General features: G+C 31.0%; 1 protein-coding gene across 4 annotated transcripts in view; it reads right to left on the bottom strand.

Annotated features, from left to right (window-relative positions):
• Positions 1-6: 6 nt before the first annotated feature.
• LOC111032959 (neurotrimin-like) overlaps positions 7-26085 on the bottom strand; it is a 106006-nt gene continuing 79927 nt past the window's right edge. Inside the window, exons 6-10 of one of the 4 annotated variants that reach the window (XM_022313460.1) lie at positions 24905-25198; positions 17675-17749; positions 16270-16350; positions 15170-15247; positions 7-272 (exon numbers count right to left, since the gene is read on the bottom strand). In XM_022313460.1, coding sequence (XP_022169152.1) covers positions 181-272; positions 15170-15247; positions 16270-16350; positions 17675-17749; positions 24905-25198 — 620 coding nt within the window. In that variant the 3' untranslated portion in view covers positions 7-180. Of the gene's footprint in view, positions 273-15169; positions 15250-16269; positions 16351-17674; positions 17750-24904; positions 25199-26085 lie in introns of those variants that run through there. The other 3 variants (XM_022313461.1, XM_022313462.1, XM_022313463.1) reach the window with 3 other exon arrangements.

Raw genomic sequence — 26085 nt, 5'->3', positions numbered from 1 at the left:
TAATAATAATAATAATAATAATAATACGTGCCGGATAAGGAAGAAGTGGACGAGGAAGTTGAGCTTATTAATAATTATATTGTTTGTAATAATAATATGTATGGATAATTTAATATTGTTTTTTTTTGTTTACGTTAATCATTTATTGGTATTTCAAAAAAGTGCGAAAACCATATTATTTTACATCATCCGTTCTCGTCGCCTGGACAACAGTCGGACAGCGGCCGTCAAGACCAGCACGGTTATGGTCGGAATCAGTCTTGGCGTCGAATCTGAAAATAAAAAAAAACACAGCCAAAACGAATTAGCACACCGATCACGTATTATTCGATATTATTATATTCTCGTAAAAATATAATATAATATATATATATACATATTATACAATTCGTAGAGCAGAAATACACGACACGCGATATCGATTTATTCCGCGACGATTACAAAATCTGTCGTATTCCTTGCGGCCAACTATAAAGGCAAACAAATAACAACGATAATATATAAACGAACGCATCGAGATTTCGGAATGTATAAAATATAATATATTATTATTATTATTATTATTCGCTGCCACAGATCATATTGTTATTTTATCGTCGTCGACGCGGAACAAACGTATATTCGCGTGATGTGATTCGTATGATATCATTTGTACCAAACACGCCGTAAAATATATTACGCATATTATAATAACGTCATATTTCATAGGTCGGTACCGGCTATAGTGTTCATTTCTGGTCTGTACAAATAACAGAGAAATAATACATTTTCTATTCTTATATACAATTTTTTCGTAGTTTTTTAATGAATTTATTATTCAAATAACGAGATGCACACAGATGACATATGCGTATAATGACGATAACATAATAAATATAACACGAGAACGTGTCGTGTGTTTGTGTCGAACAAACTGCAGTGTTATGATCGAACACGTTCATTTTGAAGGATAAACGTTAACACAACATAATATTAACTATGCATTATGGCGTCGTGTGGGGCCCTTGAATCGTATACCTACTGTCGTACAGTATTTAAAAATATTAATTTATGTTTTCCAATATATTGGTCCGTACACCTAGCAAAAGTATTTATTTAGCCGACAATGACGACGATTTATAGGTAGTAGGTATTATATTCTGTACAACAGCTAACAGCGCAATAATAATGAGTAATGACATTTCAATTTCAATTTCCGTCGCCAACCATTATAATATATTATACTGCTGAGGCTTCGAGAAGTAACGCTTAAGAGGACGTTAAACCCGCATGCGTTGTCCGAGAGTTATGAGTATTTTAAAATTGTAAATTTTTTGGACGACTCAAAATACTCATAACTCTTCTAAAAATAAAAATACAGTAAAAAGCCCAAGAGAAGCCCTCCGCAATAATCTTACACTTAATTTTAACGAGAGGTCAATTCACTCTACTTTTTAAGCTAACAGAGCCAAGCGCGATCTGCTGAACGTAAAATGTAATATGTTACGCTCTTGTGAGACGGAGACAACACATGCGGGTTTAAAGTCCTCTTAATAGACTCAGAATTGTAAATAAAGGTGTAGGTACATATGCGGTTGACGCAAGGGTTGGTTGTTGCGTGAACTATGTCAGATAAGTGCCACGTCTAAGAACAATCGGAGAATTTCTCCTACACGTCTTAATCTAATTTCACGCGGACATCCGGACAAATTACAAAAAATCGAGCAGACGACCTACTACAACTGCGAGGAGCATTTGGCCCTGACCCGGCCAACACAATCAATACATTATTCTTCGAGTTCTAAAAAATCATCTACTAAATAATTATATAGTACTTGATTTTATCACCGAATATTTGTATTTCGATTTATTGTCGTCCATGAAGATATATCGGCGTAATAATAATATATAATATGTAATGTAATATCATCGCGTTGAAAAACTAGTAAATTATAACTCTTATATTGCAGGTGGACGAGATCAATCCACCATCTCCATATTTTTCAGGCCAAATAAATAATAATAATAATAATAGTAATAGGCGTGTATATAATATTATGTATTTATATTTCCTCATTGTCATATTATGTTGTGTGTTGTGTATGTACCAATAAACTTATAGGGCCAATATCCGAAGGTGATAAGTATAATTAATAATTAACGGGTCGTGTTCTAACGGTGGAAATGTGATTATTTTCTCGAGCTGGTTTGTCGGAATAAAAGTGCACGTAACACGTAGTGGCAAACTCTTTTGAGGAGTTCAACTTTTTATGAAGTGTTTCACTTTATAAATCTCGTCAAGAGCCTTGTCTATTATACGAAAATGTCGGACGGATTTGGAGGGTTTATAAACTCCTCGAATTACAAAGTTCTGGGTCAGTTTGGCGTATATATCAATGTGTCCATGTGTCCCCTCAAAGATTATATTACTTGGAAACAATATTATTATTATTACTACTACCATTTTTTTCCCCAAACCAACGATAAGTAGTATTATTTTTATTGGTCAAATTGATAGATGTGCAGTCCACAATGACGTGGAGTTGGTACACATAAGTACATAAATTAGATTTAATCGTAATACCTTTTGACAGGTAAAACAATGAAGTTTTAACTTTATTTGGTTTGTGTTTATTACGAAATTGCACTTAAATTGGCTGTGATTTGTTTTTACAACTTTAAATTTTCTTGACTGACAATAATTTTGACTTGAATATAATATAACAGTTATTATAATATTTAATATGCGTATAGACTATAGGTATTAATAATAATTCTGAGTATATAAAATAACAATTGTGATTTTATATTTATCATCAATTAACGAAATTACTATAAACATTACTCAACGCTCGTTATATGAAAATGTACAAGGCAATTTATTCGAAATAAATTCAAATTTATTTGCGGGAGGTGAAATTAAAAATCATGCCATATAGTTACTACTTCCATATTTTATTGGTTTTATTAGAGTACAAAACAAAAATTTTATTTGATGAGGGTGCTCCCTATGACCCTATGAACTTATTATTTGAACATTCGGGCTTAAAACTTCTTATTTAATGTATGGTAAGTTACAGATATTGGACTACTTTAAAGTTTAAAGATCATATTCAGAATAATGTTATACTATATTGTATTAAACAATTATAATTTAAAAACAAATTGCCAAATATTTAAGTTGTATAATGAAGTTTTTTAAATCCTGAGCAAAACACAAGGTACATTTTTAACAACATAATATTTCACATTTGTATCATATTATAATAGTTAAATAATTTTCCCTGATGTTTTGTTAAAAAAGTATTAACTTTTTCTAAATAACGGTCTAAAATAATATTGATTTTAAACTCTTGAAAAAATGTTTAAATACCTACGCATACTGCATATTAATCGACTTCATTAATTACTATAATATTTATAGTTTAACGAATATACAGTTAGAATGAGGTTAGGCATGAAATATAACCATTTATAGAATCCAATACATGCTCAACCTAACTTGCACGAGTGAGTAGTGGTGAAAATATGTCTACATTCTCTATTTTGGTGATTGTTATTGGTAGCAAACTAGATTTAGTTTGTGTTTCGGGAAAAAAAGTGAGACATTTTGAGAACTTTTCTAAATCATGAGAAAAAACTTGTTTATTAATCTTTTTTATATGTACATTATTGTGTAATTCTCAAAATATGTTAGCACTATTTCAATAATTTATAGACATTTGAGGTTTTTCATTACATTTAAGTTTTATTTATTTTTTATTTATGTTGACCGTAATTTTGTGTCTCCGTTAAAAAGTTTGAACACAAGGTTTTTATAAGTTTTTCTTATAGTAGTTAACAAATAGAAAAAACACATAGACTCAATATTTTTATAATGGTTATTATTGTAGTTCAAATTTCGGAGCATTAGATATTCAAACGGAAAAATAACGATTTCAATTATTTTGTCGTTATTCAAAATCAATATTAAAATCTGAAACTTTAAACATTTTAGTATTACTTGTATTATAAGTTTCTAAACACAAAGAAAATTTAAAAATATTTAAAACAATTTTAATTAATTTTATACTAAGAACCTATTCACACCATTCTACTGGACATTTTCTAAATATTTGTTGATTCAACCCATCGATTTAAAAAAATATAATAATCATATAAATATAAAGTAAGATTTTGTAAACCATTCATATAAATAGATGACGAACCACTATATCTTTAAATCATAAATACATTATTATATTATGGTTAACCGTTATATAGATCAATAAATTATAGATAATTGCACATCAATATAGGTACCATTAAATAAACCCTTTAATCATTATATTATTAAAATCTATATAAATTGATGGATTTGTTCTGATTTTTTTTTCCAAAAAATATTAAATTAATATTATTATTTTAAATTATCTTGTGTTTATTATGTGTGTGATTAAGCAAATATAAAATAAATACTGAAATCATTTAATATGCTACCCAAATATGCATAAACCTATAATACCTATGTAAGCGAAATAATTATTATAATATCATAAATTTGATATTATCTCGAACGCTTATGTGCGCGTGTTTATTACGACTTATAATTATTATGTTTTTAGACGAATGTTCAAAAGTAAAATTCGTGTAACTTATGAAAATGAATCATATTGTGTATTTCAAATATATAGGTACAAGTCGTTTACTTTGTTAATCGATGCAAATATCTCATTTATTGTTTCAGCGCGACGATAAATATTAAATGTTTTTATTTGTGTTTGTGTCTTAAGACGTTTCTAGAAGTTTCTGGAAGACTCTCAGTGGATATTACAATAAAGGGATTGCAGTGGATTTGAATAAAGTCAACGGGTATATAGGAATAGATGGCTGTTTGTTTGATACCGGGGATTGGAAAACCGGAGTGGAAAGTTAGACGGAAAACTAGTGGCTATAGGGTCTTTCGCAGCTATTGTTATTGCGGCTTAAGCTTAATGTTTTGATTGGAATTATAAATTATTACGTACACGTGGTGTACATATTTAAATAAATAAATAAATATATATATATATATATATATATACATAATTTTTGATTAATCCCTGGACGCCACTGTGTACCATTGAACGTAATGTTACGTAATGTTGCTATAATAATATATGAGATGAATATTTATTAATCATTAAAATGGTGTATTCACATCGTCTAACCGCAATACCGTTGCGTACATATATAAGTATAGACATGTTATATTGAAATGAAAACGCAAAACATTTTTGCTATCTATTTTATTGAATATAATAGTACTTATGGTCGAACATTATGCCGCGACCATCACCACACGAGGGGCTAAAATAATAACAATTTATATTCTGCGTGCACATGAAATACGTGGTGTATATACTTGCGTACCTATATTATAATAATCGACACGCATATTATATATATATATATACACTCCGAACATCACGTCCACCTCATCGGCGTAGAATAATATGTTTGCACGTCGTTTTATGATTAATAAACGAACGCGGAAATAGATGAACGAGATGCTCGCAGAGAAATCTAACGTAAATGTCTGTACATCGGCGTGTGCGTTCACGTGCATGTGGCTAGGTATAGTGTTTGTTATTATATTAGATATGCTTGTACACAGCTCTATTGATTCCAGCGCATTATGTAAACCGATATAATTTTTTTAAAAATCAACACGGGGCAATGATTATTATTTATGCAGCCTGAAACGACAGTGTTTGCTTTGCACTTATCGTGTCAATAAACGGGAGAGTCAGCTCTGCTGCAGTTATTACGTCGCGTGATCCGATTTTCAGCGAATATCGTTTAACTCGGCGCTCCTATATAATATTATACAATATTTACATCCACCCGGGCATAGCGTAGGTATTATTATGTTTTTTAATCGACGAGAACTCGCAGGGCTTATATTTTTTCTCGCGTGATTTTTGAATATTCAAATGAATCATTATGAGTCATGACAGAATAAGTACCACTTGCCCCCCCCCCCCCCACCAATTGATTAACCAGAAACGGGAGGGAACTGTTTTTAGCAAAATACTGCCACCCACCACCTACTTACCTACCTCTATGATACCAATTACCTATAAGTATAATAATATTATAGTTTATAATACAAAACATATTGTGCACAGTGATCGCTGGGCCAGTTCGTTATCCACCGTGATTGTGCAGTCTCTCGATTCGACGATGATTATTATATTATTGTAAATTATAATGCCTATATATACCTGTCGGAGTACGCCGATAATATCATCATATTAGCATATTGTTATACTTGATATTCTCCAGCGAAACCTATCGCCGCACGATATTGTTGCCGCGGGGTTCCCCTTTCGAGATTAGTCTCCGAGTGGGTTCGAGAATGTATGCGATTGATTCGTTAGAGAGAAGAAGATTTGCAATAGCTGTGTAAGTCCTCTATATATAGCAGCTGTCTCGCCTTTCAAATCAGTCGGCTCAAACTTGCCGTCAAACCCCCTTCAATCCCGACATAAAAATATGTTTATTTCGAAGCATCCTTTGAGCATCAGGGATCGCGCACATGTGGCCGGCGTCCTTGACTTGCACATCCTTTAATATAATATACGTTGGTTGGGCGGTTAGAATTCTAGACGGGGTACGCCGAAGTCTGCAATATTTTATTTCTCAATATTTTGTTCCTTCTCGGTATACCACTGCTTGTCGATATGGTTTACCCCGATTCCACCCTTATGGTATCGGATTAAAATATTAATCGAAAACGCCTCTGCGCTGGGACTTGAAACATTACGGAGGGAATTCGGGGTATTTATAAGTAGAGGAAGGATGTTTTATGTTATGTTATTTTCACGTTATATTAAATATGACTGGACAGATGTATTACGATTTATTGTAAAAAAACAAACATCCAACTTTAACTATGTGGTTGTCATTGAATTAATTTTTTCCCGACATTTCGGTTTTTCACTATATATTATCATTATATTTCATCCGACTATTTAGGGCTGACCATAATATTATAATATTGTATATTATACAACCATGATGCAAAATAATATGTACCTAAATTTTGAAATCTCGACAGCGAAAGAGAATAAACTGACATTACAATAATGAGACTGTAACTAATTAAAACTGATGAACTTTTACCAACTAAAATCTTCATACTGGTTGGTAAACACAAGAAATATTTTCAATCATATTAATTGATTCTGGGTCCACTTCTGGTGGGGAATAAGAATAGCAGGAAAGAAGTACATATTTCATTAATTCCTCCATATGAGATAGTATATGAGTTCCTAAACAAAATATATGAAAATGAGATGTGTAAGTTCCTATATAGGTACATCTCAAAACAAAAAAAATCGCTTATGTAAATTCCTCACGGCAAAAAAAAACAATACTATATTTAATTATATTTCATTTTCATACGTTTTACAATTAAATATACTTATGTAATTCCGTATTTAATATAATATTATTATTATAGTTAAAAATATACATTATAATTAATTTTCATACATTTTGAAATAATATCTCACAATTGTGAAAAAAAAAATGTATGTATGCGACGACGAGGAGGGATATGCAGCGGGTCGTACGTCAGTTGATAAACGCATGTTTATCTAGTCAACGAAATTTTGATTGCGTACCCACCCACGCAGATTTTATTCCACCTCACTGCAGCGCGTCACCACATACCTGGTGAGCGGTAAGTGACGGTGCGCGGGGCAAGCTTTTGGCCGCAGATTAACGCGTGTTCTACAAGGGTCGTAACCCGTCGACATTTCGTTGTATACCTATACACATTATACGTATCGTGGGGTGTGCGTGATCCATTATATCGGATATACGCGAGACCGGAAACTGCAAGTCCGCGGTTGACTTGCGGGGAAAATTGATACGAATCCGCGCGCGCGTCTCGGCGGATGTAATTCGTTTTCTAGAGGACGTCCCCTCGCATTTCACACACCCACCGCTCCTTTATTAGCCGTGGGGATTTTGACGGAACTTTTACAAATTAAGCAAAATATTATTATTCCCCGGCGTAGTCGCGCTCCGGAGTTGTATTTTAGATATAAAAATAAATAGTTACACTATTCTTGGTTTTCAAAAAATTTACTCGCCGACAAGTAAAATTATGATGGCTATTAACTGTTACATGTATATTATTATATATTTATTCATAAAATAACGATTATACTTTGAGTTATTGCTTTTTATTGGAGTCGCGATGACGGCGAACATTCAACAGGTTTAACGAAAATTGTTTTCCGCTCGAGTTTTATTTTATTTTGACGATTATAATATGATATAGTTATTGCATTATTCAAAAGCACAACACTAAGATAAATATTATCCATCTCTGCTTTATTATAACAACTAGTAAATAATATTACAAATTAATTAATAAATTCATTGGTACTTTTTCAAGCCTACTAAATTATCATAATTTAATTGCTTAATGTATATTAAATAATCAAATTATATTACAGACGTCACCTTCACGTGAGTAAAATTATTTTGTTGTCATAATAAAACGCAATTTTTATTTATATAGTATGTATTACACGTCATAATTTAATTTACAGTAGAGTTGACAAATCAAATATTAATTTAATTTCTTCAATTAATATTCTTATTCTATTAAAAATAAAACATTGTGTTAAATCTTGACCTACTAGAATTGTATTAATTTGATTTGAATATCAAGGTTGTATAACAGAAAACTTTTATATAACCATTTATATAATTGTGTAAGTAGGTACATAATTTACATTGTACTATAAAATGTAAAACATACATAAAACGATTTGTATGTAAATTGTAACTGTTATTAATTAACCAAGACTAAACCATCGATATTAATAATAAACTTTATGTTAAGTATAAAATTAATTGACATTGTCATATAGTACAACAGATTAAAGAACATTTAGCTTTGAACATATAATTTTAAATAATTATACATGATTGCAACATGCAATATGATGGGTAGTCAAGATTTTTAGCACATGTTTTTAAACAGCTAATATATTATTAAATGATATCAAATACAATTTAAAAGCCACAAGTATAGGTACCCCCAATTGGAATGCAATAATCATTTTTTTAAATTCATTACCTTATATAGATCTCAATAATTAAAAACAATATAACGCATAAGCATAAAATGTATGATATATATATATATAATATAGGGTCTAAAAAATAATACAATTTATAAAATATGAAAATTTCATGTTTTTACAACCATTTTTTTATGAACCAAAAAATCGACTTTGGTATACAAATAACAGCAACAGAAAATACAGTTTTTTTTATAGTTATCGCTTTGATTTTTAAAACGACGTAAAAGTAAAAAAAAATATTTTTCTTAAAATACAATCTGAGTCAAATTGTTTGTATTAGTAACGTTTATAACCACACAATTCATTCGCCCTCAATATATGATATTCAACAGATATAACAACAAACTTAATGGTTAATTAATTGATTAATTTGTTTTTATTTTTCAAGGAAATAAATCGTTAGTTTTTGGTTACAAATTAAAAAAAAAAAAACATTTATCGATGCATATTTATTTCCCGTAATATTGTTAACTAAAATATGTAATGTATGCAATATTAAAAAAAGGTAATCCAAATATTTTTTTAAGAAAATATATTAAAGTTACTCGGAAGGTCATTTTATTGCATTAAAAACGTTTATAAACCCACGAATTCTCAAAATATAGGTACAATGTCCCTTTTTCTTTGATATAAAATAGTTTTAAATTTGAATTTTAGTATTAAAAACTGTTCCTTTTTTACCTTAATATATTGTTTTGGATACGAAATACTTAATAGTAATATAATAATATATCATATACTCGTATTATAATAATAATAAAAATGTTAAGTTATAAAACATAATATAATTTTACTTAATATTCGACTTTTAGATGTATTAGTCAAAGTTTTTAAAAGTTGACTTAATATTTTTATTTATAGAATAAAATCTTGAAAATAGATTTAAATGTTTTAGAAACTATAGAAGAAATTACAGAAGAAACCTAAACTGACCTCATTAATGAAAGTACAAACTAACCTAAATATTGATAGGATTGAAGATTCATGAACGTTAAAAAAATGTATATTTACCGAAATAAAATGGAAAACATGGTTGGAAAACTTATATATTCATTGCTTCGCTCAGAAAATATGAATAATTAAATACATTGTAAGAGTAATTTAATTTGAATAAATAGATTTTTCACTGTTCACAGAATTTAAAAACCCTATTTTTATTAAAAAAATATTATCATGAGAGTTGTGGCAACTGGCAATAGCGAATCAAACTTTTAATATAACATACGCTTCAAATAGTTACGTTATTTACTTTATTTTTATGATTGAAATTTCTCGTGCTAATAAAAAAGTGTTAAGCTCACCTATTTAAAGTCTTAAATAGGTATTTGATTTTAAAATTCGTTTGAATTCGATTGAATTCGTATCAAGTAATTTGATCGGACATGGAAATAATTATTATTCTGAGTTGTTGACAGATTCAGTATATTGCCTAGCTATAGTGTACTTTGCGTAGTTGACAGAAATCAAAATACTATTATCTGAGGGTTTCCGGCTAAATCGTTTAAGAGGCAGAATCATCAATCTCTTGGCAAAATGGCAACCCTAATCTACTCAAACAATTGTCCACAAATTATCCCCCCAGGAGACGTTTTAGCTGATATAAACGAACCAATATTTTAAAATTAAGGATTTTTTGATATAGGATCAAAGTTGAGAATATTTATAGATGAAAATATTCATAACAAACGATAATAATGCGTTCGTTTTTAATTTATTGGCTGTTCTTATATTATTATCACTATTGGGTATATATTTTAGGTTTTGAATAGAGCAATGAATAAATTGATTTTAGAACGATGTGTGTTTTTTTTGTCCGTCATTACATTTTGGAACAATACTATAATGTTTCAATGCTTTAACTTTCAGGCGGGTTTTTAGAATTTTGAAGGTTAAAAATTCTTATTTTTTAATTTTAAAACTTTAGGCTTGAAAATATAATAAAAAAATTTACTTTTTTTGTTTACAACATTTGTTTTAAATTTTATTTTACAAACAAAAAATTAGAGTTAAGTCACATATTTTTTATAAGTGATACAATTTTTAATATTTTGTTGTTATATTCATTAAAATATTTATTATTGAAACATGAAATATTTCACTACTACTTAGGTACATAATAACTTTCCTTACACAGTGGCAAATTAAAAATGTTTAGGCTTATTTTAAATTATTTTTAGGGATTTCGATTTTTTTAAATTTTTTAAAGTTGTTTAATGTTTGTATGATTCGGTAAAAAAGCTTAAATATGTAGGTACAGTAAAATAAACGTAGGTACCTATTGAAATTCTATAAGTATCACAATTTATTTCATAGACATTACAAGCTTAAATATCTACAAAATTGGATATTTAAACATAAAATAACAGTTTTGGTAATTTTTTTGTAAATAATAAAACATTGTTCGTAGGGACATAATACTATTCTCCACTACGTTTTATTAGTACAGGTTATTTACTATACAAAGTACAAATTTTCGAAATATTGAAATTGCATATAAGCTATTGGTATCCCGACCTACGGCATGCAAAAGTTCATTACATAGCAAATAATATTATAATATGAAATATATAAAGTATTTCCTGCAGAATATAATAAAATAAAATACTAAATGTATTCTATAAGTCGATATTTAATAGCTCACATCATTCCTAATGTATAATATTTAAACTTTACATATTATAATAATTAATTAAGTCGATCATAGATTTATATGTATATTGGTATGTACATTAAAAAATGTTTTAAAGAGGGGGGGAAGTAGGTAACAACATTGCCGTATAGTAGAAGCCGAGTGCAACTCGTTATGGTTGAAGTCACTGTAATGAATGTGTTTAATTTCAATTCACTGATAAGTCATTGCCTACGAAAAACGATTCTGAGTGGAGACAATCTGTCAACCTATTGTATATTATCATGTAAATAAATATTGCTATTAAGAGGACGCCACACCCGCATGTGCTGTCTCTGTTTTATTTTAATATGTTCAAACGATTTACAATTTTAAAATACTCATAAGTCATAACACACTTTAAAATTAAATATAATATAATTAAAATATAATAAAAAGCCTAAGAGATGATGTATATAATAATCTTGTTTTTAAATTTTATAAGATGTCATTTCGCTTTAATTTTAGAAATTACAGAGTAAAATATAATATTATTATTGTGAACATAAAATGTGCCATGTTGTACGTTTGTAAGACGGAGATAACACTTCGGGTGTTGCATCCTCTTAACAATTACAGTATTTTATTTTATTTTTAGTAAACGGCATGAACTCTAAATGGACAATAGCATAAAATTAATTTAAATGTTTTGAAAATATCATTCTATAAACAATTTTTATAAAATACGTAAAAGTTGGAAATCAAAAAAATTTATTATTTGAATACAAAAAAAATAAAATCGTTATTCTTTGTTTGTATGGGAACCTTGCATTACATTTTCAAGCCATAAAAAAACATAGCCCTAGAAACATTTAACAATTTATACGTTTTTAATTATTTCTATATTTTGAACACTTTTTGTGATTTTGAATGATTTTTTATCAAATTGTCGATTTAAAATTATGACAAAAAAGTCGTTCCTATTGTGTATTTAATATTTTTAATTGGTTATAATAAAAACTTACCGAGAACTTCTTTTTAAATTTTCAAACTTTTTAACCGAGAAAATATTTATATCAATATTTATAGAAGATAAATAAAAAATCTGAAACATCAAATGTAAATAGCTCAAAAATAAAATCCTTAAGTGAACATTTTCTGAAAACTTCTGTATCTTCAATTATTCATAGTTACATTAAAAACAAATATTTGGTTGAAATCTATCTGGTTATGTGTAAAAGTTCTCGTTATTCCTTAATGTTTTTTGGTTTTCCAGATTATTTTGAAACTTCTGAGTATTTTTCATTTTTATGTCTTAAAATTCCCAACTAGCTCAAATTTTCTATCAAATACCATCCTCAAATTTGAAGATTCAAGAGTTTCTACTACAGATATACTCACACAAAAACACCACATACCATTGTAAAATCAATGCAATTATCACACCACTCTGAGTCTAAAATATCAGCATAACTTATATGAATTAAAATATAATATACGTAATTGATTTGTTTTTGACAAAATTTAGTTCAACCTACAAATAAATTACTCGTAAGTCTAAACATACAATTTTACAAAAATATAATGTAGAAGTATGGGCCATCTCTCAGCTTAGAATCGTAGAATCGTATTATATGCAATAATTTATCTTTGAAATATTGTATTGAAATTTATCACATCCATAACAGTGACCTTCTCATTATCTACTATACAGCAGACTAGCACGGAGACTTCCAGGTTTTTTCAATGTTATAGTTCATTAATTAAATACTGACACAAATACACAATCTTATGAATCATATTTATCTCATTAATGCAAAATGCTGTTTGATAATAATTATAATAAATGATCCTTAATTATATTATTTTACAATTTCACATTTTTGTTTTATTACCTTGTCCCAAGAGGGGAGAAATGTTATTATTATTAACTCATTGCATCATAACAATACGAATGGTTTGTGATATATAATGCATAACAGTTTTGGGTAAAAAATGACATGAAACAATATAAATTATTTTGTATTTTAATTTATAAAGGTGTATACGTGTATAACCAATCTAAGTACCAATGAATATCTGTAGGTAGTTAATTTAATAATTTTTTTATCTCATTTTTTGATTTATTGAATATTTATACATTTGAATTCGACATTAAAAGTATTTTCAATTTTGTTGTGAACAAAATATTTATCAACTATATACGTATATTATAATTTATAACGAAACGTTAAACATGTTGAAAACTTGAACAGTTTAAATAACTGTTGGAGAAAAGTGTAATTTTTTTAAATGTAGTTAACTACCTATTTAATATTATATTATTTATATAATCGTCATAAAATAATACGAAATATATATTTTAAGGTAGGTAAGTACTGCGACTATAATATATACCGACAAATACGTACACTTAATATGATATAATATTATAAAATATTATTAAGACATTTAGTGAACAGAGTAAATCATGCATATCACTTCTACGTACGAACAAAAGGCGCAAACATTAATTACATTTCGACTTTGCATATTAATACATATTATGATTTATGACCATTGTCGTAATTGGGTACAATGAGAAAACGTAGAAAATAATACAATTATCCGCTGAAATTCGGGATGTGTCGTCTCAAAAAGACAATCATCCTTTCACCGCGGACTTTGCATATTATCGTCATAGGATGATTCAACATAGCATGACATAATATTATTTATATTATAATTTTTAAATAGATAATTTTATAATACGTCTAAAGGTATATAATGTAGTTGAACATTTTAAGTATAGAAAGAACTTAGTTTTTATTTTTTACCATGGCTTTTATAGAAGAAATCTTTTTAAGAAATCCGACGTTATATATTAGTTTCTTTCATTTACCATGAATATTATCAATTGTCAATGATCAATAAATAATTACTATTTGTAAACATTACCTATAATACGAAAACATATAAATTACAATTTATAATAATGATGTAAATTACAAAGTTTCTGCCTAAGTAAAAAATCAAAAATATGAAAGTATGAATATAATTTTATTTTCATTGAATACATTTAACACAATAAAATGTTTTTGTTCCGGAGATGAAACGAGTCGAACCATATCCCAAAAATATATATTTTTTAAATGTTATTAAAATAGATAAAAACTATTGATTCTAAAAAGGCAAAGACACCTAAAACAATAATGCTTGTTAAAAGTGAAAACATTTCGGGGAACTTGGTTATTATTACAATATTATTGTTTGTGGGTGGACAGCCCCACCCCCTCGATCAACGAAAATACGACTGGCATGAATCGGCTGTCATCAATAACTATAAACTCATTTTTATACACATTTTTACTGACTTATTTATACCTACTAATGAATTATGAACGACTCACGATGCACCAAATTGAACATCAGAATACGTGCATAATATAGTATAGTATTTGAGAAAACGACTTACTTTTGATGATGTCTGGCCTGTTAGGTTTGCTGTACGTCTGACCGGATCGAGTGATCTCGTTCAAAATGGAATTATCGTCTGCCAAGAACAAATAAAACACATTATCGGGACGTTTAGGTGCACGTATTCGTGTATGAATGTACATATAGATTCTTATATTATGCGAAAGCGATATCGTTTCGTTAAAGTCGGAACGGCCCCGACGGAACTGACTATATAATATTATAATACCTTCCACATCCATATCATGATAATTTAATATACATTATATGGCATTCAATTCTTCTCATCGGCCGAGTTTCACGACCGATTCAAAGGGAACGATTTTATATATTATTACATTCTCGCTGTCCGCGGTCAATAAAAGCGAGCGTTTAAACGCACGTGGTTCGGCGGGCCCGCGATGTAGTCAAACCGCCGCCGCCGCCGCCTATACACAGACAAAGCTGAAAACTCCACGATGGGTCCCTCGAGGGTGAGGGCAAGACGCGACGGACGCGGACACGAGCGGGCGGCGGCGGCGGCGATGAGAGGGAAGAAGGTATATATATGTATACATATATACGTGTATACACACGTATATATAGGGGAGGTTAGTCGGAGCGGTTGTGTTTCCATAATCGAATGTCGAAGGTTTACCCGAAGGGTTGTTCTCCTTCTTTCCCGCCGCTATTATAATGAACGCAACATCTGTCGGCGTGCGTCCCTTAACACACACACACACACACACACACACACACACACGCACACGCACATTTGTATTACATATATATTGCTCGTATATATTATAATAATATAATATCGCCGTATGTATATACATGCGTATTTACGTAAGCACGACACACTGTGCCACGAGCGAACCGTCGTCGTCGGGCTGATATGACTGTGCGACCGAAGCCACCGATAGAATATGGGAGCTATACATCGCGAGCGTCGTCCCAAGTATATATTATATATGGTGCATACAATATACGTATTACATGCACTATACATGTATATGCGTGTGTGTGTATATTACACGTATACACAAGCCCCGACACCCCTCCCCCTCCCCCCCCACTATAACCGGAACACCTCGCAGTCCTTTCCATTATTATTACCTTTTTTCCCTCCTTTTCCGTTCGTGTTGTTCGACGTACCGTTTTCTAAATCGTTACTCCCATCGGTCGTCCATTGTGGACCTGAAACATTCAAAAACACACGACCAACGTGGATATCAAAAAGTTATCGAGGCAAAATAGTAAAAACAACAAGCATAAGATGAAAAAAAATATAGGATTAAGACATCGAAAACGACTATCGTCTGACTTGATATAGGTGTGGGGTGTAGTGTATTATAGTTTTCTCTAACCCTCATTTTTTTTTTTTTTTTTTTTACCTGCACTCCCTTGAAACCTGTTGAACAACAGAATACATTTTATTTCGTATTTTATTTTTTAACATTATACGCGATTTTCGTATAGTGTATTTTATTTATTTTATTATAATATATTATTGTTTTGCTTCGAAATGAACTTATACGTAAGCTTTTATTATTATTAAATTAACAGAATATTTTTTAAAGATAAACCGTATTATATTCCTAATATTATCCAAATATTTTTTTTTTTACGTAGATATTGTAAGCAATATATAAATACAATTTTATACAGATATTTATTACAGATCTAATTATTAATAATTTCCCAAATTTTCTAAATTCCTAATTTTTTCTTTAATTAAGAGTACATTTTACAATTATTAACTAACTTAATCAGTTCAATACTTTTGCAAACAAAAGATGCACGTGTATTTTTTTAATTTTAAATAATTATCGTGTTACTTATGTCTAATTTGAAATTTAACAATGATTTTCATTTTAAAAGGTATTCATCAGTTGGAATGAAAAATAAAAGGCTTAAGTATGCCGGTAAAATATAGAGGGTTGGTATATAAAAAGTCTCAATTATTTAATTTAAATTTTTTAAATTGTTTACAATAAAATATGCAGACTATATTAATAATAATAATTTTCTCATGCTGAAAACATTTTTTAACCAAATCACAGTGCTGGAATTTAATAATTTAATAGTAAAAACAATAATTATAAGTTAATCGTATTAGGATATAATATAGATGCTATATAGTTTTTTTATTTTCATTAAATTGTATTTTAACTGAAGTATAACCCATTACAATCGAATAAAATATTAAAATATTCAAACTGTTTATTTCTTTTTTACTTTCCATTCTTTAATGCGCAAACAATGCGATTTGATTACGATTACCTATATAACGTTCACATGCCTGATTAATAATTCTTTAATAAATATTTGACGCTTTAAATAATATTATACAAGTACATATTATACAGACGCATATACACGTAATTAATAATTATATTTCATAGTTATTATTAATTTATATTATAACAAAATACATAGTAATAAATTTATGTTATTTTATTATGTTATCTAATATCGTATATTATAATGAAAGCGGGTAAAACGATATTATCCGTCTTACCTAAAGCTGGGATGCCAGAAGGGGAGGGATTCTCCGTGCTCTGAAGTTCTGGTGCCAGAGTGGGTGGGTGTGAAGCTTTGCAACAGATAGACAAGAATATATAGTGTTAGACAAGAATAATAGTGCTAGAAACGTTTAATGTTTGTTTTATTATTATTTCCATGCACATTGTAATGTAATAATAATTATTATACAAGATATGTTACGATAATAATGTCGAAACGAAACATGCTTTCGGTTTGTGTCAAAGATTATGTGAGTAAAAGTAATGTGGTTAAAGGCGACGTGTCGCAGCAGTAAATCACAATATTTATGGATGAGATTTATTTTTTTCGGAGTAATTACTTAATGGAATCTACCATGGAAGAAGCGGGTTGCACATACTTGTGCATTATTACGCTTTACATTACCTACGGCGAACAAAACCAAATCGTAATTTCAAAGATACAAAATAATAATATAATAATGTCTATTTTTATTCATAATAAAATCTATGGTGGAAAATTATTTAGTTAGCAAAATATACCACATAAGTACTACATACGAAATAATATTTCATGCAAATGTTGAAATATGTATTTGATTTTTCTCAATACATTTACCTACGTTAGCAGACACACATTTGATTTTGAAAGTAATGTTGAGCTTACAAAAGATTATTATAATATTAAATATAAAATGTCTAAAACGTGCTTTATTTTATCATTCTACTGCGTTCTCGTAGCACTCTCTGATCTTCTTAACGCAGAAAGTTATGAACATTGTAATAATTCATTTATTGCAAGATTGGCAAATACAGATAAAATATAATATAATTTGAAAACATAATACATAGAAAATATATATGCTTACACAATAAAATTCTTTCATTATGTTATCGTAAATACATCGCGTTCTGCAGTAAATAGTTTTATTATTTTTCACGGGTATAATAATGTATTTCCGATATTTGATTTCTTGTCAATTTCGCACACGTCATATTTTTATTTGTAATACAATAGTGTCTTAATTTAGAAAATGATTTTATGAACAAGCGAGTCTAGATGGGAGATTGTGTAAGTATTGAGATTCAAACTCGCTAATCGCTATGAACTTTAATCCTCCTGTCTGGCTCCTAGGACACGGATCCCTTGTCTGCCAAAATAAAAAAAGGTTCCCAGATCCACGATCATATCTTGTTTCTTACGCATAACCGAAAAAGCGCATCGAGATGGATTCCAGTTTTCGAAGACATATTTTTCAATTCCTCCATGTAAAATTGCTAATATTAAGTAACGATTTCATGTGGTAAATAGGTAATAATAAGAAATAAAAAAAATTAATTACTAAATCGCAATGTACAGTGATCAATGGTAAAACTAAATTCGAACACCAACGTGAAATTTAGTCGCATGGAAAATACTTAATACTGTACCATATGTATTTGAATTTATACATAATAATTATAGTATTAGTTTTTTTTTTATATTTATATTATGTTCTGAAGTTATCGAATATTAAATATTGTATATAATAAAAATATTTAAGTACTCCAAAACATAATGTGACCCATCCAAAATATAATCACTACCCGCAGTTTGGGAACCTGTGTTTTAGTAAGTACATTGATTGAATTTTATAAAAATATAAGTCATACACTCATACAAGTAAGAAGTTGTTTTTTAAATATCAACCTGATCAAATTAAACTGCTGACTTATGTTTTCGTTACCGAAAGTTACTGTTGTACGTTATCATATGGTCTATGAGATTGCTTACAAATGTCTAAGCACTATAGCTGAGTTTTATAATAATTATTAGTGTTACCTACCAGCATAATATAATAAAACATTGCTTGACAATTAATATCATCGGTTTTCAAACTTTTTTGAAGATAAAATCATTTAAATTTTTGACCAATATGTATATCGCACCCTCGAGTATAAATCGCCCCTCTTCGTCTTATCATAAAAGCCTATTGGGAATTTTGTTCAAAAATTGATTCTGAAAATGACGAAACATTAGAAGTTCAGTTCAACAAATTTGACAGTTATTGGTAGAATATAATTGCACATAGGCACCGTTTAAGACGAGTATAGGTACATTTTTATATTTTTCAGATATCTTGTAACTCTAGAGTCTAGGTACTCGTGTCCAAAAACGGCAGTCACTAGAAAATCTGATCGCGCTTCACCCTCGATGGACTTTTTTACAACTGTGCAAGAATCTTCTCCTATACGACGTATTTCCTCCAACCATATATCGAACGGGCAGTAAAATTATATTCAAGCTGCAGCGCGGTGGTGGTCCTCTCACGGGGGCACACCCATCCCTTCGAGCCCACCGCGTCTATCGCGCGGGAAAGTTTACGGTTAAACGAGATGGGCGGGTTTGCGGTATATGTAGGACAATAATATAGCGTTTACGGTTATCGTGCGGCGGCGTGCTCGTTTACTGGCGCAAAACGATTTCTTGTCGAAACTATTACCGGCGGCGGCTGCCTTAGAATGCGCGGTCGCCGATGAGCCCGGAGGACTGCAGCAGTCCTTTTGCGAAATTGCTCATTACCGGTGGTCGTGGAAACTAATTATTTTAACATCCGTTTTCGGATGGATATCAACCCGTGGTCAGCCGCATGTACCGCGCCCGCGGGCAGCATATGTTAATTACAATTCAGACCGCAGGCGTACATATTATTATTATTATTATTATTATTATTACATCCGAAGACCGAGCGCGTTTTCCACGGCGATATACATAATGTACACCTACCCGCGCGCAGTATACCGCACACGGTTACGGTAGGTGAACCTATATGTGTGTGTAGGTATAATAAAACAGTACATATACATGACGCTGTACACACCGACCTGCAGACCGCTACCGACCAAACACGTCAAACGTACGACGCACACACGATGATAGCCGCACCACTGGCTTTTGGTTATAATATACCGCGAGCATTTTCTCCGAGACTAATTTAAAACCCTTTGCCCCCCCCCCTCGTCCCTATACCGCCCCGTGCCGTGTGAGCGGGTATAATAAACCGCCGGGAACCGCGCGACCGGTGCGGTTATGCGACACGCACACGCACACCCGCATCGACTACGACAAATAATTGTGCATATTTACACGCGCCGCACCCTCCCCGGACGAGAGGTAGCCGCGATACTCTGCAGCAGCTAGCACCGGCGCCGCAAACGTGGAATTCCGATGGTCGAGGAAGACGTGTTTGCGCGTGTCGTCGTGGCCCGTGTGTGCCGGTCTCGGTCGGCAGCTTCGGATCGCGACGGTCGACGTGTACACGCGTGCACAACGCATATTATTATTATCGTTATTATTATATATTATTGATGTGATGATGGTGTGTGTAATTGTATGGGCTCGATTTTGTTTCGTGGGTTCTGCGGGAAATGATCCGACTGTGATTCGACGTGTCACGACCACGGACGTCGTGCGGTGTACGACGAACGACTACGTTCCAAAACGAAATTAATTATTGAACCCGGCAAGTGTCCGTTACACGTGTTTACATCAGAAACGATACATCGACTTGTGGTCGAATCGTATTATTTAAAACAATAATTCCGTTTAAACTCGACTGCAGTTCAACTGCAGATGCGTATGTGCACATGTGTGTGTGTGTGTGTGTGTGTGTGTGTGTGTGTGTGTGTTATTTGCACGGAAAACTGAACACGTCATTATTTAATGCAATAATTATAATAATGATCATAAATACAATAGTAAAATAGTAAATTTTTTCATAGTATGTAATTTCAGTAGGAAAAAATACCTACCCATAGTATTTGAAACTGTCATTCAAATTTAGAGTTATGACTTAATGAGTGTAGAATATTTCAAATGCAATTTTCACTTTGAAATATTTCAAACTTGAAAGTTTCATCCTTCTTGAAATATTGAAAAATATATTTTTTTAATTTTGTGTTTTTTGATGTGTTTCATAAAATCACCACCAAAAAATAACTAATGGTCAGACTGATTTTATGCCTGATTAGTGATTATCTATATTTAACTCCCGATCACGATGTAGAAAAGATAATATATTATAATACATAAAATTAATAATCATTATGTAATTTATATAATGTTCAATGTAAGCAATATTACAATAGCATTGTCCACTAAGATATTTTAACTAAGTAGAGATGTTTACTGTACTTTCAACTACAGCTTTTAAATGAAAATTTGATTTTTATTTTTCGTCAAAATGAAATATTTCAATAAGATTAATTTCATGAAATTTTAGAACCATTTTCAAATTAATTTAATTGCAATCTATAAGTTAGTTCAAAAGTGAGTTCTAGAAGCAATATAATTTAGTGAATGTTAATAATCAAACAGATGTTTCAATAGAAATTAAAAAAATACATTTGATTAATGTTTAATGTATAGAGATAGTAGTTACGACTATAGTATAGTAACACGGATATCGCGTTGTTTAATATGTAAAATATAACACTAGCTCATACCATATTCAAAATCAAAGTGAATTAATTGCAAGCGAAAACATTGAAAAAAATAAACTTGTCATGCGAATCGGAATGGATTTTTCGCTAGAGGAATTATACATTTTTATATTTTCTATAAGCGTAAATCGCAGCACACATTAAACAGCATTAATGGACGGGGAGTAGTGAATTACAAACTAAGAACACTCGACGTCTACCCAAACACCCGACCCCATTCACATTAAGTACTCGGATGTAATCCTTAACCATCTGTGGTGTCAAAGTACTTTCATAAGCTAAAAATAATTATGTGATGATAAAGTGTTTGGCTTAAGCTATAGTAAAACATGCTTAAGATAATGTTTGCAGTGTATTGGAAAATAACTCATATTGTAAGAGGACGATAGATGACATTTTGTTTTGATTTGAACATTAAAATATTAGTTTTCTGAAATTTTCTTTGAAATGTGAAGGAGAAAATTTTTTTTTTTTTAATTAAAGTATAATGCGATAAAATATCTGTCATACAAGAACAAAAACGTAAAAAATTGATTGAAACACCATACCACTTTTCAAAATATTACTATTTCAAGTGTGCCGTTTTCGGTTGTTTTACACAAGATAAATTAGTCTGGATGATTTTCGTTATTTCAATCCACACAGTCATAAATTTCTGAGGAAATAATTCAGTACTCCGTAAGTATTAATTCCCGTCGAAAATGTTAACTCTATATTCTTTGAATTGCAAAGTAATTCTAACTCCACACTATGGTCTTGGAATTTATTGTAAAAATAATACAGAAGACTTAAGAGTAAAACAGATGACGGTTAAAAAACCGAATACCGGAAACGTACGAAACAAAGACAAAATCCGGAGAATCCTAAAGCAATTATAACTCCTCTACGCAGAACAGTAATAATATATAATATACTGGGGCACGAAACTCTGAAACTGAGGTAAAAAAGAATAATTTTGCAGTTTCTTTATTAATTTGTAACTGTCATATCTCTAAAAATAAAAAAAATATACGAAATTAAACGCATACGCAATCGACTTGGGAGTACAACAGTCTGCTCTTCAAGATCAGACGCCGCACGAATGAAGGGGCAAATAGGTACACGAAATGCGACTATAATACTGCCAATAAATTATAAGCAGTAACTCCAAAAAAAGAATTTCAAGAAACAATAAAAACAGTTTTCAACACTAAACTAGAGAAAAAAAAATTGTTCAAACATTAAAAAATATATTATGTAATTATATGTTTAACTGGGAAACTATATTGCACAGACAAAAAAATATATTTGCATAACTTTTTATAGATTCTAATGGACTGACTGCATATTGGCTTATATGAATCAGACAACGAAAAGCAGTAAGTTGTAAGTAAGTTGTAAAAACACTTTTATTTGGTATTAATGCCGTGAACTTCTAATTAGAAAAACCTTAACTGTTATTTTTGTTCCCCTCGGGATTTGAGTTATCGAGACTAGGTTGTATTCATAGTTTTCTAGAGTTGGTTGTCCTTGACCCTTGTAATAGATCTGGACTGAAATAGGGAAAAATAGGTGCAATAAATACGCCAAGCTTCAGCAAATGGTATAATGGTATGCTGCAAGGGTAGTAAAAGCAGCTGTATACAATTCGTTATAACATAATATTTTAAGCACAAGGGACGTACATAACAAAATCAAAAGGCGTACCGGAAAATAATGTATTAATAACTGTTGATTAAATTATTTTTTTTTTAAATCAAACTTAAATGTTTATTTTCTCATTAATAGGCATATTTTGGGTGGGATTTTGAGACACACAAAATATTGAAGGTAAAATTGATAGTTATAATTTTGATTGGTTATTACGTCATTATTATAATTTATAATACATGTAATTCAAATAGTAGCGCTGCGGTAAATGGAAAAAAAAGAAACAATTACATTTTAAATTGCTTAAGAAATGGAAACGTATTTCATGGAGTGATTTTCTCATTGAAAGAGATGTACTTATATTTGTTGGACCATTTTTGAAAGTAGAAGATAAGTTAAATACCTATATGTATTGCAAAACTTCGTGATGTAGGGCTAAAGTTCGAGCACTACAATTTGTTTTATTTCTAGACATAATTTTCGACATTGACCGACATTTTTCGACATTCTTCATCAAACAATGTCCAACAAAGATATTTATAAACATTGTTGGGTGAGGTTCGTGCGCACTTTCCGTTAACCTTCAGTATTACTTTTGTAGTTTTGCCGGCCATGTAGTGATCGCTACAATAGTGCTCGACACCACGAAATCGAAGGTGTAAAGGTTGCTCTTTTTTTCAATTTTAGTACCACAACTACAGATCCCAACAATATTTTGATAATCCCGCCCCGAGAGTAGGATCGTTCGTTAGAGGATGATGTCTTTTGGAAAGTTTTTCGAGTACGTCCCCGGACAACGTATTGTACAGTAACTATACACACGCGTCTTGCAGATATCTTTCTATGCACACACATTATTGGTTATAATTATTATACATATTATATATTATAACGACACCGCGGGTGCAGGCGACACTACACAGCAGAGCGGTGGAAGCGGCGGGGGAGGTGCAGGTTAGCTGCTAAAAACGTGGCGTTTCGTACACCGTCATATTATTATATGCACGGGCGTTACGATGATACTACAGTTAGATCTAAACGCACAAAAAAAATATCTAAAAATACGCTATGGGTGTGTGTGTGTGTGTGTGTGTGTGTGTGTGTGGGCGTGTAAGTAATCAAGTGCGACCACTCACTGTACAGCCGGATCGTGCCGTCGGTCTCGCCGCGCGAGTTCTTCGCCACGCACTTGTACACTCCGTAGTCGGTCTGCGACACGTCCACGATGGTCAACTTCATCTGCACCTTGTACGACGGGGCGCCCTGTATGGACACGGCCTTGTACTTGCCGCTGTCGTGCAACATCTGTCCGCTGTCTCGGGTCCAGTAGTGCAGGGACGTCGGGTGCGCCTCGGTGTAACACTCCAGCGTCACGTTGTAGCCCAGCGGTACGCCGACCAGCTGATGCGGTATCCACAGCATCGGCGGGACTGTTGTGGAAAAAACCAAACACACGTCATCGTAATATTATTATTATTATTATTATTATGTATTGTAAGACGTAAACCGCTGCACAGTATTATAATGCGGAGTAAAAAATAAAAAAATAAAAAATCCGCGAGTCTAAACGACAGTTATTACTATATTGTTGTTGTGGCGTATACGAAGTGTATATAATATAATCCCGTTTTGAAAACTATATTTGCCAACGTACTATATAGGTATTGTGACGTGTAAGGTGTAAATAACGACACCATGTAATCTGCAAGTCGTACGGTATAATGGTACCTATACTATATGGTTGTGTATTAGTGGGGGGAGGGGGTGAATGAGGCTACGGGGGCTTCTTTGGATCAGGTGGTTAAGGGAAGATTCGAATTTTCAATCCTTGAAAACATTGCATACATATTATGTACCGATATTAATATACAAAATCGTAAAAACTTGTTAACATTAATGGTAAATATAATATAATTTATTAACAAGCCTTTAATTTTTAAAATTCATTTGTGTTCACAAAATCGTATTTATAATCTATTATTTATTGAAAATACAAACAATTTAATTTATTACGATAGGACAATAACTTAAACTTTACAACAACAAAAAAAAACCAACCGAAAAATGTTTATGTTGCGGTCGTCGGTCAAAGAAGGAAAACAATGACTGGAAACGGTCTGTCGCGTTTACCCGAAAATCGGGGTCCGACGAACACAATAATATTATAGCGACATTGATAATCAACGTCGTTACCCATATTATACGTATATTTTAAATAATTATGGATCTATTATATTATATTAAGTATATTGCTGAATAAATCATAAATCATAAAAACTTAAAATTGAATTTTTAAATTGTTTTGTCTTCAAAGAGG

This window comes from Myzus persicae, unplaced genomic scaffold (assembly GCF_001856785.1).
Source record: "Myzus persicae strain clone G006 unplaced genomic scaffold, MPER_G0061.0, whole genome shotgun sequence".
NCBI classification, from domain to species: domain Eukaryota; kingdom Metazoa; phylum Arthropoda; class Insecta; order Hemiptera; family Aphididae; genus Myzus; species Myzus persicae.
This window is presented reverse-complemented; position numbering and strand designations above follow the sequence as displayed.